At 41.3% G+C, this 27,976-nt stretch overlaps 2 protein-coding genes across 3 annotated transcripts in view; both read left to right on the forward strand.

Annotated features, from left to right (window-relative positions):
• SYNJ2BP (synaptojanin 2 binding protein) overlaps window positions 1-4,265 on the forward strand; it is a 46,677-nt gene extending 42,412 nt beyond the window's left edge. The window contains exon 4 of the mRNA XM_011949646.1: window positions 1,963-4,265. Within this exon, the coding sequence (XP_011805036.1) occupies window positions 1,963-2,103 (141 nt within the window). The 3' untranslated portion in view covers window positions 2,104-4,265. The remainder of the gene's footprint in view (window positions 1-1,962) is intronic.
• Window positions 4,266-15,673: 11,408 nt separating this feature from the next.
• The window catches only part of LOC105517214 (cytochrome c oxidase assembly protein COX16 homolog, mitochondrial), a 31,867-nt gene continuing 19,564 nt past the window's right edge, over window positions 15,674-27,976 (forward strand). Inside the window, exon 1 of one of the 2 annotated variants that reach the window (XM_011949647.1) lies at window positions 15,674-15,877. In XM_011949647.1, coding sequence (XP_011805037.1) covers window positions 15,809-15,877 — 69 coding nt within the window. In that variant the 5' untranslated portion in view covers window positions 15,674-15,808. The remainder of the gene's footprint in view (window positions 15,878-27,976) is intronic. The other variant, XM_011949648.1, reaches the window with a different exon arrangement.

Raw genomic sequence — 27,976 nt, forward strand, 5'->3', positions numbered from 1 at the left:
AATTTAAAAAGAAAAGCCAGGTGTAGTGACTCACATCTGTACTCTCAGCACTTTGGGAGGCCAAGGTGGGATGATTGCTTGAGCCCAGGAGTTCAAGACCAGCCTGGGCAACATAGAGAGACCTCACCTCTTAAAATAATAATAATAATAAAAATAAAGAAAAGATTTTAAGAGTCACATGGACCAATGGAAAATAAATAAATAAATAAATAAAGATGGTTAAAAAAAACATAGCTGATTTTACTTTTTGGTAGGGAAGGAACCATATGTCTACCCTTGAAAACTTATTTATAAAACCATTTGATAAAACACTACAAAGATAGTGGGTTTTCTGGTACCCACTATATGCCTTTCCCTGTCAACGGCCATGAACCCTTCATGTATCAACTTGGTGACCCTCTTAACCAAATCTTTAGTGTTCATAGGGGAACTCCAGGAAAAAGGAAATGGAATTCAGAATTCAGTCAAGGCAGCACCTATCCCTGCATCTGTTTCTCATTTCCTAGTGTTTTATAATTTGGATGATGATATAAAGGGAAGCCTGGGTAGGTATAATTCCTCCTATAGCATTGAGAATTTCTGAGTGTATTCACAAAACTGGTTCCATGTGCCTTTAAAGTAAATCCATTTGCTACTTATAGGTGCACTCTTTTCCTCACTCAGTGGCTAAGGATTTAGAAGCTTAAGAAGATTTAAAAGAGTTCCTAAAAAAGTAGAGAAGGCAGAACGTGAGAGATACCTGAGAAAACAACCAGTTGCAAGCAGAATCTGGGTGTAATGGATTAGAAAACAGGTTAATAAGAGATAATATTGATCATCAGTTGCTTCTGCCTTGGCTCTTCTCTTTCTAAAGCATGGGAGCATTTGTGCAGTAGATAAGAACAAGTAAATATAGGCACACACTTCAATATGATTACAGTTCTTTTGGAAGGTATGTGAGAAGTTATTTCCAGTGTTCACTTTTAAGGAAACATCCATAAATAATTCCTAATAAAAAAGACCCTTCTGTTCAGGGAATTGTCCGATCCCTAAAAACCGTCCCTTCCTATTGAGCATGTTCTTTCAGGACAGCTCATCAGCAAATGAATGAAAAACGTAGAGGTGGAATAGAGGGTATAATGGTATTTCGTGCAGTCTTGCCTTTCAGATTGAAATGTCAGTTTTATGAGTTGTAATGAGGAAGTTAACTCTAACTGAAATACGATGGTGCCATAATTATTGCAACTTAGCCACTAAAAGTTGATATTAAGAAGAGCTACCCTGAAAACCATCACTAAAATGAAGACCATCCAGCCTCAAAAGGAAACACTTAGCCAATAGAAAATTATAACCACCAGGATATAATTTCCTTTTACTTTTTTACATCTGTTCCATATAGATTCACCTTCATCTCTCTCTAGTATTATAAATGAACAGATGAAGGGCAAAACCCCATCTTTGGAGGGAGTTGGGTGCCTTCTGGGGTTTGGAAAGTGTTTTTCAAGTAATAGCGTTGGACCTGTGTTGGTATTGCACCTATGTTGACATTGCCCACATCTGCTCTTACTACATTTTGATGACCGATTAAGTAAACATTTCCAGAAAGATCCCCCTTCTTCCTCACCAAGTAATATCCAAGTTCTCTATGGATCATAGGTTTTATCTCATGTCTTCATTTTCCTGATACGATATACAAATAGCAAGGTAGAGGCAGTACAGAAACAGAAATTACCTGACTTGCCTTCAGGGGTCCCTTTAGGTCAGCAAGGTTAAATGCCTCCCCATCAGACCTATTTTCTTTCCAAAGATCCTGTGACACTGATGAATCAGCTCAGGACAAAGAGAGGACTCCTGCTAGGTATTGCTGGGGGTTACAGTTTTGGGTGGTCTAGAGTCTACAAACCCAGGTGATGTATCAACCTGGGAGTTTCAGTTGTAAACACACATTAGTCACCAGAGTTAACATTTTTCTTTCCCTTCCAGTTACAGGTGCAGAATGGACCTATAGGACATCGAGGTGAAGGGGACCCAAGTGGTATTCCCATATTTATGGTGCTGGTGCCAGTGTTTGCCCTTACCATAGTAGCAGCCTGGGTTTTCATGAGATACCGGCAACAACTTTGAAAAACTTGCTCTCTTTCAGTACTGCCAGTGAAGATACATTTCAATCACCCTCCATCCCTGCTATTCCGCCATGTCTTTCACTCTCTGCATACCCAGATTTGAAGTGACTGATACCCACCCCAAACCTTGCTGTTCAGAATCTCCAATTCTTCGTATTCTAATGGGAAAGTAAAGGTATTGTTTGAAGGAAAACTGAAGAAAAGACTTGCTTAGAACAAATGAGTTATATATTTTACTAGGACTTTCAATAGAAATTCAGCTACAACCCAAAGAGAGAAAGATTGAGTCTTCGTGTCACCATAGGCAATATCATTTTTCTTAGCTGGCATGCCATAAAGACCAGCTGTGTGATATTAGAGGAAGAAAGGATTTTTCTTTGTAATGATCTTCCTTGGGAAATTATTGTGGCCTTTATTTAATTTGTAATTACATACCTGGGTGCCTATATCAGACAAAGGAGAGTGAGAAGAGCATTTTTACTTTTTTAAAAAAGCAAATACATATATACACATACATATGTAAATATTACAGTATAATAGTGATACCTATGGAGAATTAAAGGTGAGAAAGCTACTTTGTGGTGTCTAAGTTTCTGATAAAAGGGATGATCTTAATTGAAGAATTTAAAGAGATACTTAAAGAGCAAATGTAGTAGGAGCAACACAGTGAGCCTTATAAGAGGACGTTCAGTCTCATTTATTAAAATAATGACTGAGACTGGGAGAGGAGGCTCACACCTGTAAATCCCAGCACTTTGGTAGCATGAAGTGGGAGATTGCTTGAGTCCAGGAGTTTGAGACCAGCCTGGACAACATAGCAAAACCTCTTATCTATTTAAAAAAAAATAGAAAAAAAAATGTAGTAACTGAAGCAACTAATTAAAAATCTTAGAAGAACAATATTTCTTCTTATAACAACCAACTATGGTGGGTTATTATAAGGTAGATTGCCATAATCCAGCGCTGCTCACATCTAAAAAACTGTGAGGTGTAAAGATAAATTGTACCAATCTCTGGGCTGCCCTAGTGAATTTGTTGATACCTCACAGTCCTGTTGAGGAACAGTGGAATGATTGTGGTAAGGGCTGTGGTGCTGGGGCCAAACACCCCAGCACGAAAACTCCAAAAGGACAGAAGATAGGGTAGTGCCTCCAAGGTGGCACCTGAACCCTCTCAGGCTATCTTTTTGGTTCTAGTACCAAACAAACCTGAGGGAAGGAGCTGCCTCCCTGGCAGGATGGGCATCAAATCAACTCTGCTTCAGATTTAGTTAAAATGAGGCCGGGTGCAGTGGCTCACACCTGTCATCTCAGCACTTTGGGATGCTGAGGCTGGCAGATCACAAGGTCAGGAGTTCAAGACCAGCCTGGCCAACCTGGTGAAACTCCATGTCTACTGAAAATACAAAAATTACCTGGACATGGTGGCACATTCCTATAATGCCAGGTACTCAGGAGGCTGAGGCAGGAGAACTGCTTGAACCAGGACCTGGGAGACGGAGGTTGCAGTGAGCCAAGATCACGCCACTGCATTTCAGCCTAGGCTACAGGAGTACATTTTTTTGAGATGGCTACTCCATCTCAAGAAAAAAGAGGGGGGCATGGATTGCTAGTATTTTTGAAAGGCTTTATACACTACATACGGTTTTTAATTAATAAACCTTTTTGCAGCAAGAGGGAGGAAATGAGTTTTGTTTGCTTTAGGAGGTAGGGAAATGTGGTAGGTGTTTCATGTGGCCTAGGAGGAAGATATGAATGAATGGATACTACAGAATGCCAGTGATACCAATAAGGTGGGAACCATCCTGTTCATGTTCTTTTAAGGCTGGTTTTAAGCACTGTGGGTAGCTGAATTTTCTGGTTTTAAGAAAATCATTTCCATTAGCCAAATATATTGGCCATACTATAGGCCTTATATAATTTTGACAGCAAGATTATCAGGACTCAGGCAATCAATTGTATTTCATTTCTAGCTTGAACAGTCTAGTAATTAAACAAATGTTGATTGGACATCAGCTTTGTCAAGACACTTTTACAAAGAAGTACAGTGCATATCCTCCATCCCATAGGGCTTTTGGGTTCCAACTGCAAAGAGAACACTCTTATTAGCCACATAGGTAGGACAGTGTAAGTAGGGGTCATGTTTATATTACAGACAGCAAAAGAGAAAAGTTACTGAGAACTGGGGCATTTGAGAAAGTTATGTGGAGGAAAGGGACAAGTTAAAGACCCTTAAGGAACTCACAGCTTAGTTAAGAGAATTCATAAACAGGTGAGAAGTTAAAAGTATATCAGCAGGCTAAGTGTTGAAAACAATATTAAAGGGGTACCATGCAAAACACGATGCAGCAACAAAGAAAATATGCAGATAATCATCACATTTTCATGCCTGTAATCCCAGCACTTTGGGAGGCCGAGGCGGGCGGATCACAAGGTCAGGAGATTGAGACCATCCTGGTTAACATGGTGAAACCCCATCTCTAGTAAAAATACAAAAAAAATTAGCCAGGCGTGGTGGTGGGCGCCTGTAGTCCCAGCTACTCGGGAGGCTGAGGCAGGAGAATGGCGTGAACCCGGGAGGCAGAGCTTGCAGTGAGCCGAGATCACACCACTGCACTCCAGCCTGGGCGACAGAGGGCTCTGTCTCAAAAAAAAGCAAGTGAGAAAAGATGTCACATAATGGCATCAGGCTAGATTGGAAAGGGAAGGCTTTTAAAAATAAAAGGTCCAGTAAGACCTTACCTCTGGATCACTATTGGTATAGGGAGAAACTTGCTTTAAACAGTCCTGACATAAAGTGCCTTTTGACATCAGTTTTTCAATACCTATGAGACTCACTTAGACAACTGGACTCATTGTAGGTTCCCTAGAAAAACACAGACAGTATTCCAGTTGTCATTCCAACCAGCCACACTAGGAGGGCACAGCCTCTGGTACCCTTCCTGTTTCTGAAGGCATGTACAGTGGCTTCTACAGCAAGCCTGCTTACCTCCCAGGATTCACCTCATGGTTTGGACACTAATTCCTGAGAGAACCTTGAGATGCACAAAGTGGAAAAAATGTCAAGCAGGAATGAAAGCTCTAGTTTTTTGCTTGTTGGTATATGTAAATTTGTTTAAAAAGTATTCGTCCTCTCTTGTCATTGGTAGAAGTTTTGCTTTGCTTGATAATAGGGATTCTGATGTACTCGTATAACTTAGGTTTTCTCAGAAATTAAATAGCATTTAAGATCAATGTAATACAGTTTTAAGCAGGTACACTAATTATATTATTGATTCTATAGAAAACTAAAATTATAGATGAGGTATCAGAATCCATTATAGGTTGTAAAAAAATTCGTGTTCTTCATAGATTGAGTCTAATATTTCTTCTACAGATTGTATCTGATGTTCCTACTACCTAAATTATTACGTTCAAAGTTTTGAAAATTGAACAAAGGTATTTTTAAGTACTTAAAACATTTCTCTATGTTTATAATTCTGTACTACATGTATAATTATAAGATATTGTTTGCTTTGACTATCTGTACTTTGTTTTCCTGTGAAGTTTCAACTTACGTGTTCTTGATTTAACTTAATTGTTCCATGTAGCCATGTATAATGGAAAAAGGAAGTCAATATTTGTTATTGTGTTCTATGCCAGGGACTGTACCAAACTCTGATTGGTACATTATTTCATGCCTCACAACTCTGGGATCTAAGTATTGTCAGAAAGAGACTAAAAATGAGAGAAAAAATTACTTGACTAGGATTCCATAGGTGGGAATAATAGAATCAGGATTAAAACTCAGGACTTCAGATGCCAGGATCAATGATATTCTGTCACTGGAAGTGGTTCTCAAAGCCGGGTCCTGACAAAAGCATCAGCATTACTGGGGAACTTGTTAGAAAAGCAAGTTCATAGGCTGGGCATAGTGGCTCATGCCTGTAATCCCAGCACCCTGCCTAGGTGGGTCACTTGAGCTCAGGAGTTTGAGACCAGCCTGCACAACATGGTGAAACCCTGTCTTTACTGAAAGTCAAACAAATTAGTGGTGCACGCCTGTAGGCCCAGCTACACGGGAGGACTGCTTGAGCCCAGGAGATTGAGACTGCAGTGAGCCTTGATTGCGCCACTTCATTCTAGCCTGAGCAATGGAGTGAGATCTTGTCTCAAAAAAAAAGAAAAGAAAAGAAAAAAAAAAGTAATTTCCCAGAAAAGAAAAAAAAAGGTCCCGTCCCAGACCTAGTGAATCAGAAACTCTGAGGGTGGCATCTGGCAATCTGTGTTTTAATAATCCTTCCACGTGACTGATTCCTGCTAAAGTTTGAGATTCATTGCTCTATGCCAATCATCATTCCCTTTGCTCAGGTTAGAATCATAGAAACGTCCCCATGCCCAGGTTGCACACAGATCAATTAAAAGGAACCTCTGAGGGTGGGACTCAAGCAGCAGTAAAATAAAGTTCATTGGGTGATTCTGGTGTGCAGCCGCAGTTGAAAATGTTATATAGCATTTAAACCAGATACTATTTAATTAAACTAAACACTATTTAAATTATTAAATTACATACATTGTTTCAGGCAAAACAACAACAAACTTGGGTCTTTAGAGCCCAGCTTTCTGAGCTTCTGCACGAAGTAAGTGGAACATTCATTTCTTCCTGATTTGCTAAGGATTGATCAACCTCCAGCAAAATGTATGATTAGTGAGTGTTTCAGTTTGTGCATCTATTAAATGAGAACTAATCATAGAACATTGAAGCTAAAAAGGACCAGAGAGCTTCTAGGATGAATCTATCATAGAGATGAGAAAAATCAAGGCTCAGAGAGAGAAGCTAACTTAACTCTGATCAGACAGTTTGTTGCAGAAGTGACCTTTCTGTCTCATATTTGTGTCTTGAATATATTCACTACATGAATATACAAACTACCCATTTTATCTTAGTCTACTTCTTTCTTCTCTCTTTGGGCCTGAATAAAGACCAGACGAACTGATAGACAGCTAAAGGATATTGCAAGCATCATTACTGGAATTGGGAGATTCCACAGAACAATCTGAGAGTGATCTCATCAAATCCAATGAGATAAGTTATTCTGAGACTAATTCCTATAGTTGTAAACTAGAGACTTTTTTTTTAATGGTGGACATTGTTTTTATTGTGTAAATAAGCAATTTTTAACGTATATTTAAAGAAATGAAACAAGGAAGTACATAGGCTGTCAAGTATGTGGGGAAGTGAAGCTCATGTAGTTTCCATGTGGAGCCCCATAAAGATTTTATTATAGTCAATTTTAGAGAAATTTATCCTTGGTCAGATGAAGGTTTTTTCCTTTATTCAGCACTAGCTAATGAGTGCCTGCTATGTGCTAGGTGCTGAAGATACAGAGATAAATAAGACTTAGTCACTCTAAGCTGAAATTGCCCAGCATATGAAAGTGGAGGAATATTTGTAGGTGATTTTGATGTTAAAGTATTTTTCTAACATCACCTAGAAGTAGAAGATTGAGTTATGAAGCTCTCTACCTCTCACCTATAATAGTTTTAGAGTTGGTTGCTATTTTGGTGTAAGTCTCTTTTGCTATTCCTCTTTTAACTGCAGATCTTTTTGAGACCAGCACTTGCATCCAAAAGGGCAATTGTGGTCAAAAAGAAGACAGCATTTTAAGGAATTCTGATCAGAACCAGATTCTTTTTTATTTTTATTTTTTGAGACGGAGTCTTGCTCTGTCGCCTAGGCTGGAGTGCAGTGGCACCATCTCAGCTCACTGCAACCTCTGCCGCCCAGGTTCTAGAGATTCTCCTGCCTCAGCCTCCCCGGTAGTTGGGATTATAGGTACGTGCCACAACGCCTGGCTAATTTTTGTATTTTTAGTAGACAATGGGATTTCAGCATCTTGGCCAGGCTGGTCTTGAATTCCTGACCTCGTGATCTACCTGTCTCGGCCTCCCAAAGTGCAGAACCAGATTCTTAACTGCCACAGACTCTTGTATTATGTAGTTTATATACAAAACACAAAGCACTTGATTTGCTTAACTGATGTACTTGATCATATATAAAACCTATATTTTGAGAAAGCATTGCTCCTTCAGAGGAATCAAGTGATAGCAAACACTCAGTCCTGTTCCCAGGTTTTCCTCACTGTTCATGTTCCCTTTGTTCTTGCAGGGGGAGAACAAAAGGGGCGCGGGCTAAAGTTTGTTCTCAGTGCAAGTCAATCATTAACCAACAATAATTTACAAAAGAACTTTGTATTTGCTGTAATCATTAAATTTAGTTACTAATCCCAGGAAAAAGGGTTAGTCCTTCCTACTTTGTAGATTAGCAAATGGAGATGAATAATTGAATCCTATTTTAATCTTTTATCTGCAGTAATCTGGCTTCTTATTGCTGGATATATTTGCATTTCACCTCCAGGCCATGTTAGTTCTTAGAAGATTATTTTCCTCATGAACCTTATTTTGTTTTGCTTCCTTTCTGCTTCGATTCTAATGTCACTTTGCATACCTGGATGTAAACAGCAGTCACTTTCTCAGATCAAATAGGGCCCTGTAGCAGCTTGGAAGACACAGAAGACACACAGACATAAAACTGTATTTATTATCCAGGGACTGTCACTACAGATTAATTATGTTAATGAGGCCATCCAAATCTATGGTAATCTTTCAGGCTTTGCTGTTTGATACCAGATACAGCACATGAGATAATAATGTGTCTAATTGTGCCTAGCCAGTATTGGTGTTTAATAAAACTTTATCATTGAATCTTTACAATCTTTTTTTCATCTTATTTTGAAGACTGTTGATTAAATATGTCCTTTTTTTTTTTTCCAGATGAGGGTTTTTTCCTTCATTCAACAAATATCTAATAAGTGCTTACTATATACTAGATGTTCTTAGGGTAACACCTCTGACAGAATCGTGGAAAGAGGAAGAAATCTAAATAATCAGTTTGAGGCTTTGATATAGGAGATAAGGAACAGGACATTGATATCCTGTTAACAATTACTGAGCTCTTATCAATATTCCAGCTTTTGTTCTAAGGCCTTTGCATGTATAATATTTATTTAAGCCTCAAAACAACTCTTAAGATAACTGCTGTTGTTATCTTCATTTTATAGATAAAAAGCATAGAGAGGTTAAGTAACTTGCCCAAGTTATACAGCTACTAAGTGCCAAAGCTGTGATTTAAACCCAGGCAATTTGGCTTCAAAACCTGCATTCATAACTATAACACCTTACTGTCTCTACTTTCCATGGTACCAGGCACTGCATTAGGCTGCCCTTTTGTATGACTTAATGCCAAGTTCTCATATCTATGAAAGGCAGTATCAATATTCCATTTTTATAGGTGAGGTAACTCGATGCTTAAAGAAGTTAATAACTGGCTCAAGATACATAACTAGTCAGTTCCAGACCTGGGAACTTACTTCAAGCCAATAAGGAGTCCACTGCCCTTCTACTATTCTAGAAAAGTAAGGTTTACTATACTCAATTTGATTCAACCATGCTATCACATCCTTCCATTATGGATAACAGGAAATTGACTGCACTAGGTTAAATGTTCTATAATAGCAGTAGCAGTATCATTGTGTATTTATTCGCAATGTTTGAAAGCAGTTGCCACCATATACTCTCTTACTTGTATCCCCTTCATCACCCAAAGCCTTATAAGATACATAGAAGGCAGAAGTGGGTTTGTGCCACAGGATGAATAAGGACTTGTCAGAACTGAATATTGTTGACCTTTATTCTAAGTTAGTTTGCATATAGCTGACCTTGATATGAAGAGAAAAGGCAGTTTACGTTGGTCATCATTGCTCTGTCACCCATGTTAAGCAGTTCAGGCCTGAAGTCAAATTGGTAGTCTATAGAATGTATAGAATGGCCTTGTTCTTTCTTGATAGGCAAAGGTGTGTCAGTTACCAATTATGTAACAAACCACTACAAAACTTACGTGGCTTAAAGCATATTAATAATTTTTTAAAAGATTTTGTCAACTGACTGTTTCTTCTGCTGATATCACCTGGGATGGTTTTACTAATCATTTCTTATATTTTTGCTTGTTTCCTATTTTTTAATTTAGCTTTTATTTTGATTAATTCCCTCGTTATGCTTTCTTTTGTTTGTGTTTTTGGTTTTGGGCTTTTTTTGTTGTTCTTTTCCTTTTCATAAGTTGGATATTTGTTTTCAGTCATGTGCAATCATAGAACTTCATATGAAGTTTTTTCCTTTTTATTAACTACTGTATAACATAAGTTCTATTTTGATATCCTCCTCAGTTTGGGGGTTATTCAAAATGTTATTTAATTTGGAAGTGATTATTTTAGGAAATAGATTCATTTTTGAGGCATCAAGTTCTAATTCTATTAGATGTGCATTGTGTTTTGTTTTATAGGAGACTTTGGGTGTACAATGGTATTTGACTAATCTTTTTTTAAAAAACCAATAGTAGACAATAGATGTTATTCAAGCATTTAAAACAACACAAAGCACACATACAGACATTTTTTAATGGTTTCCTTTCAGAAAGTTTATCTTGACATAAAAGTGCACTTCACTTGCTCTCATTTCAAACATTTGTCTTCATATTTCTAAATACAAGTGTTTCTGGAAAGTTTTTTTTAAACATAAAGTTCAATAGATAAAATCCTGTTTCACCACTGACTTATATTACAAAAGCACCCATCCAGCTACCCAAAAAGGAAACCCTAGTTAATTAATAATATTTAGACAGAAAGCTTTCAGATAGGGCTTAACCCTGTGACAACCAGCAGACTAGAGTTCCTGCTTTGCTCTACCTGACGAAATTTGTAATCCAGGTAATAGTGTACTTCAGGACATTGCAGTTGTCTTTGAATTCATTTCAGTTTCTTTTGTCTGTACAGAAGAGACCTCTAGCACTTTTGTATGGAATAGTTACCTTTGATTCTCTCCAAAGTGTTACAAAGCAGGTTTTTGTTTGGTTTGAGAATTACTGGCCAGGCATGGTGGCTCATGCCTGAAATCCCAGCACTTTGGGAGGCTGAGGTGGGAGGACTGCTTGAGCCCAGGAATTTGAGACCAGCCTGGGCAACATAATGAGACCCTGTCTCTACAAAAAATGAAAACAAAAATAGCCAGGTGTGCTGACATGGACCTGTTGTCCCAGCTACTCGGGAGGCTGAGGTGGGAGGATCACTTGAACCTAGGAAGTTGAGGCTGCAGTGAGCCATGTATTCTTCATCCTTCACTGTATAGCATGATATGGGAAGATCCTGCCATTTCCATGTTGTTTTGTTTTTTGTTTTGTTTTGTTTTTTTAAGACAGGGTCTTGCTGTGATGCTCAGGCTGGTCTCAAACTCCTGGGCTTAAGTGATCCTCCCACCTTGGCCTCTCAAAGTTCTGGGATTACAGATGTGAGCCACCACTCCTGGCTGCTCCTGTCATTTCATTTGTTTTTCCAGAAAATTATGCATTGTGGTTTTACACTATAAAGGAAGTCATGGAAAACAGAAAGGTATTAGACATGATCCCATTTACCCCATATCTTATACTCCATAAAAAGTAATAAGGCAAATACAGCAGTAATTCTAAACTTGGAATGCTCATGATCACTATCATAAGAGAATGTGTATCAAAGAAGAAACAGTTAATTTTCTAGCTGAACAATATCAACGACAGTTTTAACTGGTTTCAAGTTGGACTGAACTAGACCAACTCTTAGCTACTCAAGTTCTAGCCATAGAAATTAGATTGAATGGAGAAAAGGATTAAAATAAACCTTGATGGCATGTTGACTTTGAGGTGTTAGAAAACCTGGAAGTGTACCAGAAGTCTTCCACGCTGTGATAAAATTTGAAGCCAACATGAAAGTGGATTTTAACTAGGGAAAGAGGATGGAGCAGTGGTTGTCAGAGTGTGGTCCTCAGACCAGCAGCATCACCCAGAAGCTTGTTAGAAAGGCAGATTTTCAGGCCCCATCCATGATCTACTAAATCTGAAACTCTGGTGATGGGGCCCAGCAGTCTGTTTTAATGCTTTCCCAGGGGTTCTGGTGCACACTGAAGTTTGAGAGTAACTGAGACAGAGGGAAAAAGCGGGACTAAGGACTCCAGTATAACGTTTGTAAGTTTGAAGACAACAAAAAGAAGTCTCACCGTTGGAGGGAGCCATGGCAGTGAAACTTCCATAAAAGCCACAGGAGGAGAGAATTTCAAGGAGATAGTGTTGTCCAGTTCTGTTTGGGATATTTGTACCACTTCCAAAGTGAGACCTTGTGTTTGCCTCTTACCTTTTCTGAGCCTCAGTTTGTTAAGATGAGTCTGGCATCATGTTCTGCCCCCAACTTCATAAGGTTTTTGAGTGAATCACATTAGATAGGAAGCCTAGCATGGTAGCACACACCTGTAGTCCCAGCTACTCAGGAGGCCAAGCCAGGAGGATCGTTTGAGCCCAGAAGTTCAAGACTGGCCTGAACAATATAGCAGACCCTGTCTCAAAAAAAAAAAAAAAAAAAAAAAAAAAAGTAGATTCAATGGCATTATCAAAGTAAACAAAGATTCATGAAGTAAATAATCTTTCCGTTACCATAACCATGAATTCTGGCCATAATTCTTTCTCTCTTTCTCTCTCTCTCTCTCTCTTTCTTTCTTTTTCTTTTTCTTTTTCTTTTTTTTTTTTTTTGAGACAGAGTCCTGCTCTGTTGCCCAGGCTGCAGCGCAGTGGCACCATCTCCGCTCACTGCAACCTCCACCTCCCAGGTTCAAGTGATTCTCCTGCCTCAGCCTCCCGAGTAGCTGGGATTACAGTCATGTGCCTTCATGCCCAGCTAATTTTTGTAGTTTTAGTAGAGACAGGGTTTTACCACGTCGGCCAGGCTGGTCTCAAACTCCTGACCTCAGGTGATCTGCCTGCCTCGGCCTCCCAAAGTGCTGGGATTACAGGTGTGAGCCCCTGTGGCCGGCCAGTTCCGGCCATAATTCTAAAACCAAACTTTAGGACTAAAGCTCTCAAGAAGACTGGTGTTTTTGTTTTTGTTGTTTTTGTTTTTGTTTTATAACAATGCTCCCATGTACTTGCATGAGTTAAATGCTGGTAGAGCAGATACTAGAGGATAATGTAACCTGCCTGGATATCAAGTACATACCAGTCCTCGGGGACTGGCATAGATGGTGGAGATGCCCCATTTCCTGAATATACATTGTTTTGTATCTTCTTACTTGGAAATGTGACAGTTAAGATAGCTGAGTCAGCATTTTAACTGTTTATTAACAGTGGAAACAGATGGAATTTGAGTCATATTTCTGGGAAGGCAACAGATTCCATACTGATAAGAAATTTTGTGTTCCCTTTTTGTGGGAATTGTAAAATGATAACAAATATCACTTACTACGATTTAACAGATGGAAAAACTGAAGTATACAGTAGTGATGCTCAAGAGGGGCACTATGCATAGACAATGAAATTTACCACCTATACAGTATGATTTGATAGGTGTTTACATTCCTCAGGGTCACAGATTTGGTCCCCTGACAATCTGCCAGCATACTTGTAATTCCTGCTGTTCACAGTTACTCTTTCGGGGCCATCTCAAGATTCTCAATAAATGCCTATTTGAGTGATTGAACAAACAAGATACTAAAGACATAAACTCCCTTAAATTGGATAGCTGCCTTATCTGAAAAATGTCAGATTATCGACTCCAGCATTATTCTGAATATATGTATATGATTTAACCCATTATTAGCTACTACTTAGGTGCAGGGTTTTGATGGAGTAGTATCCAGTTGGCTGATGTTTTGTGTAGTGAAGATGTAGGAAAATGCTAGAGTTTTAGAGCAGTGCCTTTGGCTTCTAGGATCTTAGGGAAAGTAGGAGATGTGATACGCTTAACTAACCTGGATGCCATGTGAGATTTATTTATTTTTGAAACAGGGTCTAGCTCTGCCACCCAGGCTGCAGTGCAGTGGCATGATCACGTCTCACTGCAGCCTGGACCTCCTGGGCTCAAGTGATCTTCCCACCTTAGCTTCCCAAGTAGCTGAGACCCCACCATGCCCAGCTAATTTTTTTACTACTATTTGTAAAAATGGGGTCTTGCTTTGTTGCTCAGGCTGGTCTCAAACTCCTGGGCTCAAACGATCCTCCTGCCTCAGCCTCCCAAAGTGCAGGTATTACAGGCATGAGCCACCATGCCTGGTCTGCATGAATTTTGATATATCAAAAGGAAGTAAATAAGATGGGAGAGATGCACCGTTCCTGGATTTCTGGAGGTATTGAAATACAGGTCGATGTGTAGAGTGGCTGGAGCAAACTCCTATTCCATCTCCTTGCTTCAAAAACCCATTCAACATATTTTCCTTGGATAGAGAATGTGGCATATTAAACTGATAAGAACAGATACTACACTTGATCTTAGCCAAAAGGATAAGTTTCACTGGAGTAGCCTGCAGTAGATCTGGACTTTGTTCTCTGGAGACCACTTAGGAGGCTACTTTAATAGGTGAAAAGATGATAAGGAATTTAAAAAGGAACATTGCAGTGGTAACAGAGAGGCAGGGACTGATGGAAATATTTCAGGAATAGCATGGAAGATAATATTCCATATCACCTGCACTCTGATTCACTCTGGCAAATGGGACACGTGGGGGATCGGCTTCCTAAGCTATCCCAGTAATTTACACACCTGTTTGTTTCTGTGCCCATGAAATCGCCAGTGTCTTTAAGGTAAGGATCATATATTTTTATCTCAGTGTTCCTAGAACCCTTTCAATGACACACTGAAAGGTGGCCTGTATGGTTGCTGAATCATTGGAAAATAGACATTCATAAATAACTAAAGATTACAGGTTATCTCACAGTAAAATCATTAGCATTAAAGACTCAGTAATGACTGATAAGACACTACACTGATTACATTTCAACCTAATCTTTTTAGCGATTTATTTTTAAAAGTCTCCATTAAACTGGTAAATTCCTCATCCCACAAATAGCCATAGAGACTGGAGTACCAGCTTCAAAATACTTTTTTTTTTTCTTTTTTCTTTTTGAGCTGAAGTCTTGCTCTTGTTCCCCAGGCTGGAGTGCGATGGCGAGATCTCGGCTCACTGCAACCTCCGCCTCCCGGGTTCAAGCGATTCTCCTGGCTCGGCCCCCCAGTAGCTGGGATTACAGGCGCCGGCCACCACGGCCGGCTAATTTTTGTATTTTTTTAAAAATAGAGACGGGGTTTTACCATGTTGACCAGGCTAGTCTAGAACTCCTGACCTCAGGTGATCCACCCGCCTCGGCCTCCCAAAGTGCTGGGATTACAGGACGCCCACCCAGGCCACCGCGCCTGGCCTCAAAATACTTTTTTCCTTAGCTGTTTTTATGGAGTGGCCAGGTGCCTATGGGAGTGTTCTAAGAAAACGTTAGTCGGGACCCAGAATGTTGGAAGTACTGGTTTCCATATCGATTTGGCGGTGATCGTAAACTGATTCAAATCTCTGAATCCCACTGCACGCCGAATTTACGGAACCAAAAACGCTCTGACGCCCGCATTTATGGGCGGACGCACAAGTATGTTACGATGGCTCGATTGCTTTTGCCTAGCGGAAATCATTCAGTAAGGACCAAGTACTAAATAACCAAGGACAAGGAAGTGAGTCAAGGACGTACTCCTCTTGGTGACAGCGTGGGCCGCTGATATTTGGGAGTCTGCGCTGGGTCAGCTTGGAGTTCTGAGCGGATGGAAGATTTCAGTCATGTTTGCACCCGCGGTAATGCGTGCTTTTCGCAAGAACAAGACTCTTCGCTACGGAGTCCCCATGTTGGTGAGTGGAATGAAGAGGATCTTCCGCAAGGGGTGGGACCCTCCTCCTCGGCAGGATCAAGACCTGGGAGGGAATCTGTAAAATGTGAAGTTAAGGGGGGGGCACTTGGGCGAGGAAGGGGCTAGCGACGGGCTGAGAGCTTTCCTAAAAGCTCTTCTACCAGTCTTTTCCTACCCACACCCGGCACTTCCCCGCCGCTGTCCTCCACTCCCAGCTGGATCTCAGGTGTACTAGGATCTGTCTGCTTGTGAGCGTGGCATCTTTCCCATCGTCGAACGCGGTCATTGTTACTACCCTTGATTCACAGTTAAGTGAACCGAAGCTCAGAGAATTCAGTCAGAACCACAGTTTAAGCCAAGTTTGGATGATTACTAAGCTTGCTTCCTCGCCGCCAGCTTAGCTATATTTTAACGATACTGTGGATCATTGGGACTAGATGTATTCCATTTAACTGTACCAATTCCTGGTATCTTTCTGTTTCATCTTTCTAGTTTGTGAATTAGCTTAATTCTTAAGAGTTGTTGTGATGAACTGATAACACCTTGTGAATAAAGTGTTGAGTACGGTGCTCGCCACATTGTAGCCAGAATGGTTGCTGTGTTATAATTTCTTAAGCACGTTGAATACAGCTTCCGTGTTTATATGGTTGCATCCAATTCCACACTGAGTTCCCTAAGGATGTCATGAAAATGCAGGCTGAGGCTGGCTTAAGACAACCAGAGTTGAAATCCAGATGACTCTATTTGCTTTTTGATCACGGGCAATTTATTTTGCTTCAGCAAGCCTTGATGTGTTAGTAAATGAAATAATTAAAGCATATGAACAAAAGCTGCTTTCTTTTAAATACAGAAAAGATTTTTATTTTGTATGAATATTGGCACAGATGAAATGACCAACTTTTCCATTTAAGCAGACTAAAGGAAATATGTGACCTTAGAAAGGTAATGGGTATTTTACACATTTTTGAAAAATACAGAGTCATCAAATTTGGATTTTAGGAATCTCCAAAAGATTCAACCATTTAAAGTATCTGGGCCAAACACGATGGCTCACACCTGTAATCCCAGTGTTAGGGGAAACCAAGACAGGAGGATTGCTTCAGGTCAGGAGTTCCAGACCAGCAAGACCTCTGTCTCTCCAAAAAAAAAAAGGTTCAATTTGTTGTTTCTAGCAAATTCAATATTAGTATATTCTTAGTTATGGACCCATCACCACAATTTTAGAACATTTTCATCACCCCAAAAAAAGCATCATAACTAATAGTAATCACTTCCTATTTCTTCCTACTTCTTATGCTGGCCTGGTAAACCACTAATCTACTTCCACTCATAAATTTGCTTATTATGCACATTTCATATGAACACACTAATACAACATGTGGGTTTTTCGTGACTGGATTTTTCCACTTAGAATGTTTTTAAGGTTCATTGACATTGTAACATATATCAATACTTCATTCCTTTTGATGGATATAATTCCATTGTTTGGATATATTTTATCAATTGATGAACATTTGGGTTGTTTCCATTTTTTACTATTATGAATAATGCTGCTATAAACATTTATGTACATGCTTTGTGTGGAAGTATGTTTTCATTTCTCTTGGGTAGGGAATATACCTAGACATGGAATTGCTAGGTCATATAGTAACTCTATGTAACTTTTTAGTTAGTATGTGCCAGATGTTTTCCAAAGTGGCTGCATCATTTTACGTTCCCACCAGCAATATATGATTTTCAATTTCTCCACATCCTTGCCAACACTTGTTATTGCCCGTCTTTTTAATTATTACCCTTTCTAGTAGGTGTGAAGTGATACCTCATTGAGGTTTTGATTTTCATTTACCTAATGACTTATTGTGTTGAGCATCTTTTCAAATGTTTATTGGTCATTTGACTATCTTTTTGGAGAAATGTCTGTTCAAATCCTTTGCCCATTTTTTAATTGGACTATGTTTCCTTTTATTGGACAGAGGTTTCTTTAAAACCTGAAACCAACAAATCTGCCAGTCTTTGTTGAGAGGCTCTGCATGCTTTTTTGGGCATGCTTTCAACATTCAGCCATGCAATTTACAGTTCAATGTGTAGCTTTCACTTCTTACTTGCTCAGAGCTTCAAAATTAGTCATAAGTTGAGAATTTAGGGCCTTCTTAGGTCTTTCTTGGGCATATACATTGCTCTGGGCGTGTACACAGTTCTGCTTATTTGCATGACTTTCTAAATTCTCAGGAATATATTTGAGCTTTTCAGGGTCCTCTAAGGACACCTTATTCCTATTATCTACCACATCAGACAGTCATAATGTTAAACAATTACCTCTGAATTTTTTTGTTTTTTGACAAACGCTTCCTAGAAGTCTGTTCATACTAGTTGAGCTCCAAGTCAGCTAAACTAAAGACAGCTTTGTGAATAGCATCTTCCAGGAACTACCAGACTGCTGGAATGATGACAATTCCCACGGAATGGTGTTTTAAAGAGCTCCAAGCTCTCTACCCTCTCCAGTTGGTGCCAGGCTTTACATCATGTTTGCAGGCTGTTGATTTTCATGGTTGTTATGGAGCTTGGGCGGAGGGGTGAGAATATGGCAAATTAAAAATGCCACCAAGCTAACTGTTGTTCCTGAGATTCAGGCATTTTTCTTAGGTAAATACTGTGCACATTGTTGCAAGTTTTTGCTTAATTTTCAGAGTTCTAAAGTTTATTTGACAGTTTTTTACAAACATTCTCACTGTTTTTGTGGAGGAAAGAATTTTGGAGATACTCCACCATGTCATTGATATTACCCTTTGGTTCTTCTTTATGTCTTCTATGTCTTTGGTGAGATTTTCTAATTTTCCATTTGTTTCAAGAAAATCTGTTGTTGTTTGAAGTATTTTTATGATGTTTCCTTTGAGGTCTTTGTCATCTTTGTCAGATAATTCTAATCTCTGGTTTTTCTCTGTGTTAGCATCTCTCCATAGCCTTTTTAAAATTCTAGTTTGTCTTAGTTCATTTGTGTTGCTAGAAAGCAGGGGTCTCCAGCCCCTGGGCCACGGACTGGTACTGGTTTGTGGCTGTTAGGAACTGGGCTGCACAGTAGGAGGTGAGAGTAGGTGAGTGAGCATTACTGCCTGAGCTCCGCCTCCTGTCAGATCAGAGGTGGCATTAGGTTCTCATAGGAGCACGAGCCCTATTGTAAACTGCACATGCGAGGGATCTAGGTTGCATGCTCCCTATGAGAATCTAATGTCTGATGATCTAAAGTGGAACAGTTTCATCCCCAAACTGCCATCCCGTCCCCCCACCCCCACCACCATCTGTGGAAAAATGGTCTGCCATGAAACTGGTCCCTGGTGCCAGAAAGTTTGGGGACCACTGTTGCTATGAAGGAATACCAGAGACTGGGTAATTTATAAAGTAAAGAATTTTCTTTTGGCTCATGGTTCTGCAGGCTGTATATACCGTGAAGCATGGCACCATCATCTGCTTCTGGTGTGGGCCTCAGGCTGCTTCCACTTGTGGCAGAAGGCAAAAGGGAGCCAGCATGTGCAGAGATATATGCCAAGAGAGAGGGGAGGGTGGTGGCAGGCTCTTTTTGACAACCAGCTCTCAAGGGAACTAATAGAGTGAGAACTCACTCGTTACCATGAGGACCTCATCAAGCCATTCATGAGGGATCGGTCCCTGTGACCCAAACACCTCCCACTAGGCCTTCCCTCCAACATTGGGGGTTAGATTTCAACATGAAGTTTGGAGGGTCAAGTATCCAAACTGTCCTAAAGTTGTTTTCCTGGTTCTTGTCATGACAATGGAATTTTTATTGTATCTTGAATATTTTAAATATTACATTAGGAAATGATATCCTATTTAAGTCTTCTACTTTAGCAGGATGTCATCATGTTTAACTTGTAGGTAGTAGCCTACTATAATATTTTGGGCGCCCTTTCCTGGCAACTTAGGTTCCAGATTTTGCAGTACTAATCTGGTCTGCTTTGTTCACCTGGTGGTACTGGAATTTGTGCTTGATCATGTCTGTATGGAATGTTGTAATCAATATATGCTTTTAAAGGCATAGGATTGATTAAGATTATAAAATAAGTGAATAGAGAAGAAGAGAAAACATTGTGCCCTGAGGTATGACAACATTGGAGAGTTGAGGTATACAAGAGGAAACAATCAAGGAGACTAAGAAAGAGTGACTCTGTGGCAAAAGAAAAACCAGATATAAGGGAAGAGGAGGAGAGTGTGATCAACTGTATGAAATTTTATTCATGAAATCAGATGAAAATAAGTTAACCACCAGATTTAGTAATGTGGATGTCATTGATGGTTAGAATGGATCTAAGAGAGAGTAGGAAGAGCAGCTATTATAGGCAACTCATTTGAGAAATTTTCCTGCACACAGGAACAAAGAAAGAGGTTGGTATCTGGTGGGAAAGTGGTGTCCAGGAAAGTTTGTTAATGAGATAGGAGAAATAATAGCATTTTTATGCTCGATCCTGCAGTGGTGAGCAAGATTTTGATGATACAGGAAAGGAGAGAATTGATGAATCAGTGTCCTTCAGTAGGTAAGAGAAGACTGGAGATAAATGAAGACATTTAGTTAGGAGTGTGGATTCTATGGTAACAAGCAATAGGTGTTGCAATGCAGTTCAAACACTACACACACACACACATGCACACACACACACTATGCATAGTCCTGCACAAAACTCCCCTAACTTCCTACACCAGGCACAACCCAGGATTCTCAGACCACATGTGCTTCTGACCAACTAGTTAAAAATTTGGGTATTTAAGCTACCCCCTCAAATTCAATAATTTACTAGAACTACTTATAGAACTCAGGAGAATACTATAGTTATGATTACAGTGTTATTATAAAGGATACAAATTAGGAACAGCCAAAAAAAGAGACTCATATATCGAGGTCCAGGAGCGTCCTGAATGCAGAGCTTCTGTGTTCTCTCCCCATGGGGGATCAGAGCATGTCACCCTCCTTGCACATTGATGTGTTTACTAACCAGGAAGTTCAACCAAGTTTCAGTGTCCAGAATTTTTACTAGGGTTTCATTATATAGGCATGGGTGATTGAACCATTGGCCATGTGACTGAACTGTCTGCAGCTCTCCTCTTCTCCCTTGAGGTTTGCAGGTTGGGTTGATATCACATAGCTCAAAGTCCCAGCCCTCTAGTCACATGGTTGGACTTTTCAGCATGGCCTGCCTGTATCTTTTCATTGAAACTGAGACAAAAGTTATTTTGCTTATACAAATAATTCTTACATTTTGACATTGCAGGTATTAGCTGCTTATCTATAACAGATAATTTTCCTCATTTGTTCTCTTTTGATTTTACGTTGTTTTTACTTCATTTATTTGTCAGCATTGAAGTTTTATTTATTATTATTGTTGTTGTTGTTGTTTTAAGAGAGGAGGTCTTGTTGTGTTGCCCGGGCTGGTCTCAAACTACTGGCCTCAAGTGATTCTCCCACCTCAGCCTCTGGCGTAGTTGGGATTACAGGGATAAGCTACCATACCCACCCAGAAGTTTTAAATTTTTATGTGGTCACATATACTTGGTTTTGAAATTTATAGCCTTTGATGATGAAATCTTGTGATGGAAAAAAAAAATTAAATTCATAATCTCAAGGTTTTGTTGGTATTCTCAACTTCAAAATTATAAAGATTTATGTTTTATACCTTTTAATATTTAATTATTTCATTGGTAATATAAATATATTTATTTTAAAAAAGGAAGGTAGGGGCCAGGCACAGTGGCTCACACCTGTAATTCCAGCACTTTGGGAGGCCAAAGCAGGCAGATCACAAGGTCAGGAGTTCGAGACCAGCCTGACCAATATGGTGAAACTCTGTCTCTACTGAAAATAGGAAAAAATTAACCGAGTGTGGTGGCAGGCACCTGTGGTCCCAGCTACTCAGGAGACTGAGACGGGAGAGTTACTTGAGCCTGGGAGGCGGAGGTTGCAGTGAGCTGAGGTCACACCACTGCACTCCAGCCTGGGCGACAGTGCAAGACTCCATCTCAAAAAAAAAACCAAAAAACATATATATATATATATATACTTCTTAAGTAAATATTGCCACTTTTTTCAAAAGAAAAAAAGAAGAAATCTCATTAAATTTACCACACTTCTCAGTATGCAGTAACCTTAAAAGATCCCCAAGCTGTCATTGCTACTTTATCATGTCATCCAAAAATCTAATTAGCTTCACGCCTGTAATCCCAGCACTTTGGGAGGCCGAGGCGGGAGAATCACAAGGTCAAGTTATATATATGATTAAATTAAAAAGAAGGTAGGGATCAAACTTTATTTTTTTCCAAATGCCTACACCTTTCAGCTTCAGAGTGAGGGATTAAAGCTAATTAGATTTTTTCTAAGACGGTCTCACTCTGTTGCCCAGGCTGGAGTGCAATGGCACAGTCTTGGCTCACTGCAACCTCCGCCTCCCGGATTCAAGTGATTCTCCTGCTTCAGCCTCCTGAGTAGCTGGGACTACAGGCACGTGCCACCACACCCGGCTAATTTTTATATTTTTAATAGAGATGGGGTTTCACTGTATTGGCCAGGCTGGTCTTGAACTCCTGACCTCGTGATTCTCTCGCCTCGGCCTCCAAAAGTGCTGGGATTACAGGCGTGAAGCTAATTAGATTTTTGGATGACATGATAAAGTAGCAATGACAGCTTGGGGATCTTTTAAGGTTACTGCATACTGAGAAGTGTGGTAAATTTAATGAGATTTCTTCTTTTTTTCTTATGAAAAAAGTGGCAGTATTTACTTAAGAAGTGAAGATGTCATTTATTTGACCCAGAAATTCCATTACTGGATATTGTTTCTCCAGTATATGTGTGCAAAAACAAATGTAGCTGGGAAGGCTGAGGCAGGAGATCTCTTGAACCCAGGAGACAGAGGTTGCAGGGAGCTGAGATCACACCACTGCACTCCAGCCTGGACGACAGAACGAGTCTCTGTCTCAAAAAAAAAAAAGAAAAAGAAATACATTTGTGTTAGAGAGAAAATGTATGAGTAAGTAATGCACATAAATAATGTATGTAATATGCATTGTTATATATCTATATAGAATTATATAGATATTATAATTCTATAATATAATAGAATTACAGATATATACATTATATATATGTAATTATAAAAATATCTTATGTATGACACACATACAAATATAAAAAGATCTCCACTGGGTGTGGTGGCTCATGCCTGTAATCCCAGCACTTTGGGAGGCCAAGGCAGGTGGATCACTTGAGCCCAGAAGTTCAAGACCAGCCTGGGCAACATAGTGAAACCCCAACTCTACTAAAAATACAAAAATTAGCTGGGTATGGCAGCAGTTGCCTGTAATCCCAGCTACTTGGGAGGCTGAGGCAGGAGAATTGTTTGAACCCGGGAAGTGGAGGTTCCAGTAAGCCGAGATCGCTCTACTGCATTCCAGCCTAGACAACAGAGGGAGACTCAGTCTCAAAAAAAAAAGTACAGAGCAGTATTATATACTATACCTAAGTATCAATTCCTGGGTCAAATAAATGACATCTTCACTTCTTAAATAAATATTGCCACATTTTTCAATATAGAACAGGACTGGGTAATTTCTCGAACATAGCTGGAAAGGTGAGGACAAGTGAGAATAGGGTGGAGAAGTTGCAAGAGAGATTTATAACCAACATGGAAAGCACCGTGGAGGCTTTAGAGGTGGGAAGGCTTTGAGAGTGAGGAAGAACGAAGTGCCTTTTCTTGACATAGCATGGTCCTTGCTTTTGAAGGTTTTGGGCTCGGAAGTCCTCCTTTTCTTCTAAGGAGTAAAGAGGAGAGAGCAAGGACAGGGACAGAAACTGGCCTTGCATGGGTTGTAGGGCTGCTTGTTTGGCTCCCTGATCTGCTGGAGCATTTCCAGCTGATACAGGATTGTCCGGGGTTTGGTGGCCCCTGCAGTGAATGTTGGCGACTTTCTGCGGGAGCCTGGCAGCTTGAAGGACCTTGCTGATGAGAGAGCCATTGATGACAGGAGTGTTTTTTGCAGTTAGGAAACCCCGTTCTTTCCAGATAGATGAGTGTGAGTGTACTATATGGAACACTGAATGAGAATCTGAATATACGTTAATTTGTTGTCCGGCTACTAGAGTGAGATCTCGAGTGAGAGCAATGAGTTCAGCTTTTGGGAGCGGGTGCCTAGGGGGAGCGGATTGGCTTCAGTAGTGTGTGTGGGGGGGGGGTGACACTATACTATAGCCAGCATGCCGGCATCCTTGACGTAGGAAGGAGCTGCCATCTACCAACCAAGTAAAGGAGGCATCTGGAAGGGGTTGGTCTGTTAGGTTTGGAAAAGGTATAAGAAAGGTTTGAACAGTGTTCACACAGGAGTGTGTAGGGTCCTGGGCAGTTGTAGCTTCAGGTAAGAGCGTGGCCAGGTTTAGACGGGAGCTGGTTAGCACGGTGATTTGGGGGGTTTCTATGAATAGAACATACAGTTGGAGGAGCCGGGCGGCACAGATGAGACAGTACACTGCGGTGAGCTAGCATGTCTTTGATGTTATGGGTTGAATAAACTGTTAGGTTGGCATGGAGAGATCGTTTTAGGCTTTCAAGGATGAAGACAGCAGCTGCCTCCAGTGCTTGGAGGCAGGCAGGCCATCGAGAACTGTGGCTTCAAGCTGTCTGGAGAGGTGGACGACAACCGGGAGGGTGGGTCCCTTAGACTGGGTTAGAACACTTAGTCCAACTCCACACGTTGGTCGGTATCGAGGGAGAAAGGTTTGGTGAGGTCTGGGAGAGTGAGGACGGGGGCTGAGGTGAGAGCCTTCTGGAGTAAATGGAAAGGCTGGGTAATAGGCTGTGCAGGGTTTGAAGGCTCATGGAGAGGGCCTTTAGTGGCTTGGTATAATGGTTTGGCAAGTAGAGCAAAGGAGGGAACCCAGAGCTTAAAATATCCCACTAGTCCTGGGAAAGAAAGAATGTCTTGCTTAGTTTGCAGAGGTGGGAGGGACTGTAGGAGGGATATGTGGTCGGTTGTGAGCCCTCAGGTTCATGGGGTAAGAGCTAGGTCCAGATAGGTGACTGAGGGAGCTTATATTTGTGCTTTCTTAGGGGAGACCTGATACCTCTGTTCTGCCAAGAAGTTTAAAAGAGAGAGAGAGAGAGAGACGCTACACAGGAGCAGATCATTAACACGTTGAAGGAGAGTGGACGGTTTTAGGGATAAGGTACAGAGGTCATGAGCAAGGGCCTGTCCAAAAAGATGGGGGCTGTCTCTGAAACCTTGAGTTAGTATGCACCAGGTGAGCTGACATGAAGGGTGGGTGTCGGGGTTTTCCCACGTAAAGGCAAAGAGTTTTTAGGAATCACTGTGTAAAGGAATTGTGAGAAAAAGCATCCTTTAGGTTTAGAACAGGAAAATGGGTGGTATTGGAGGGAACTGTGGAAAGTATATGGGTTAGGAACTACTGGACATACTGGGAGTACAGCTTGGTTAATGAGCCTGAGGTCCTGGACTAAGTGATAATTTCTGTCTGGCTTTTTAACAGGTAGAACTGGTGTGTTAAAAGGGGAGTTTGTTGGGTGGAGTAGGTGATTGGCGAGGAGGTGAGAAATGATAGGCTGTAGGCCTGTGAGAGCTGCTTGAGGGATGGGACACTGCTTCTGTGACAGGAACTGGGTGGGCTCTTTAAGGGTAACGCGGATGGAGGGTGTAGTGTTCTGCAACTGAAGATGTGGAAGTATCCTAAACAGCGGGGTTAACTAGGATGGGGGATAAAGTAAAGTTGCATGTTTTAAGGTGGGAGGTTGGAGGAGTAGAAGAAAGTTAGGTGCCTCGAGGGGTCTGGGTTGATGCGTTGGGTACTATGGGGAATGTGGAAGCTGAGAGTAGTGTGGAGTTTTGAAAGGATGTCTCTGCCTAGAGGCGGAGTTGGGCATGAGGGCAGGACTAAGAAAGAGCGAGTGAAGGAAAAGGTGTGCAGGGAGCAGAAAAGTGGAGGGGTGGCTCAGGGTTTGGAGACTTGTCCGTCAATTCCCACAACAGAGAAAAGGGAGGACTGAGAGAGTCCTGAAAAATTAGGTAAAGCAGAGTAGTTTGCCTGGTATTAATTTAAAAAAACATACTGGCCTACTTCCACCATCAGGGTTACCCTTGGCTTGGATGCAGCGATAGTAGTTTCCGGGGCATCCGTTTCAGGGCACCGTCGGTCTTCAGTGGCAAGGCCAGTGAGATCCAAGTAGGAGGTTTGATCGGCTCTGGAAGGGATGGGGGCGGTCCTTGCAGGGGCCGCTCACAGTCCAACTTCCACTGGGGTCCTCCACAGAGGGGGCATGGCCTGGTGGGCTTACCTGGATTTGGGCATTGTCTGGACCAGTGGACTTCATTGCTGCACTTGAAACAGGTACCAGGTGGAGGTAGGTTGCTAGGAGGCTTCCGTGCGGAGCTGCGGCCCTGTGGGCCTGCAGGGCCCCTGATGGCGGAGGCAAGCATTTGAAACTCCATCCGTTTTTGCCTTTTACTTTCCTCATCATGATTGTTAAAGACTATGAAGGCTAAATTAAGAAGTTCTTGTCCTGGGGTTTGAGGGCCGTTGTCAAGCTTCTGAAGCTTGCACCGAATATCCAAGGTGGACTGGGAGATGAACCGAAAGTTTAAGATAGTGGTTTGTTCTGAGGGTTTGAAGGGGGAAGGGAGGTTAAGTTAACAGGCAGTGGAGTTTAGGTAGGGGCATATGGTGGCAGGATGGGTTTACAAGCCTTAGGAGAGGGCAGTGGGGGAAGATAAAGGGTACAGGCAATACTAGAATTGTCCTGAGGAAGGGATGGTGTAGGAAAAGAAGTGGATACAGCTGACTGGGAAGATGGCAGCTGAGAAGACAACGAGGAGGCTTGAGGGGGTTAAAGAAGACAGTTGAGAGGAAAAGGTAGGGGCTGGGAGGGGTGGACAGCAGTCAACTGGATCAAACGAGGAAAAAGAGGTAGAGCTGGGAGGAGAAAGGTGATCAGGGCGGTAAGAATAGAATGGAGGGGAAGGATTTGAACAGGTAAGAAGAATTGCAGAGGTCAGGTTGTGATCTGAGTGGAAAAAGGCATGGACATAAGGAATTTCTCCCCATTTTTCCAGTCATTGGCAATAATTGGTTAAGTCAGTTAAAATTATAAGGCTGAATGTTCTATTTGCGGGCCATTTGGACCCATTATTTAATTGGTACTGTGGCCAGGCTGTATTGCAAAAAAGATAAAGTGCTTAGGGCGAATATCTTGCCTGAGGCCTAAGGTTTGCGGGTTTTTTATGAAGCAGCCTAGAGGGCTGTTGTTTGGAATGCAGAACCGGGAGTTTCCCATAACGGAGGGTAGGCTCAGGAGAACAGGGAAAAAGGAGACCGTCCTGGAGGGAGATGATAAAAGGAGCAATTGTCACCGCTGCCTTTTTCGTCCATCCGTCGGGGAACGGGATCAAATGGCTTAGAAGCATCCCCCTAAGACCAGATGATCAGCGAGTGCCTGGCACACGCCGGAGCCTTCTTGGACCAGTGTCGGATTTTTGGACCAGAGAAACTAAGAGAGGCTCTGCGGATTTTCCCTGTTAAACCAGGATTCTGGGGAAACTTACCAGTAGGTGAGATCAGTGACCAATGTGCATGCACAGAGAAGCAACTAGAGACCAAGGAGCTTCCTTTGTCTGGCTGCTGTGGCTTGCTCTCTGGGGTGGAGGGGTAGGTCCACGGGGGATGTGGATCAGAACCGCTCCTGGGTTTCGGCACCAGATGTAAGGTTCTTGTATTGGTTCAAACCCTGAGAGCGCACCAACAGACAACATGAGGTGGTGTGTTTTAATGAGTGCCTGGGCGCAGGTGGGCTGAGGCCTAGACAAAGGTTTTATAGTCTCCTGTAAACAGGAAGTGTCCTAGTCTGACGTAATTGCTATGTTGTATACGATGGCCTCTTTCTCAGTCTTCAGGGGTACACATCTTCTTGCCGGCTCTCTTCCTGCTTCTGCTATCTTGCTGGCCCACGCTGCTGGCGCAAGTAGCCTTGCGCCTTGGGACTGGGCCTGAGAAGGAAGGAGTTACTCATCTCCTTAAGCTTTCAGGTCCCAGGGAGAATCT

This window comes from Colobus angolensis, unplaced genomic scaffold (genome assembly GCF_000951035.1).
Source record: "Colobus angolensis palliatus isolate OR3802 unplaced genomic scaffold, Cang.pa_1.0 Scaffold3, whole genome shotgun sequence".
NCBI lineage: Eukaryota > Metazoa > Chordata > Mammalia > Primates > Cercopithecidae > Colobus > Colobus angolensis.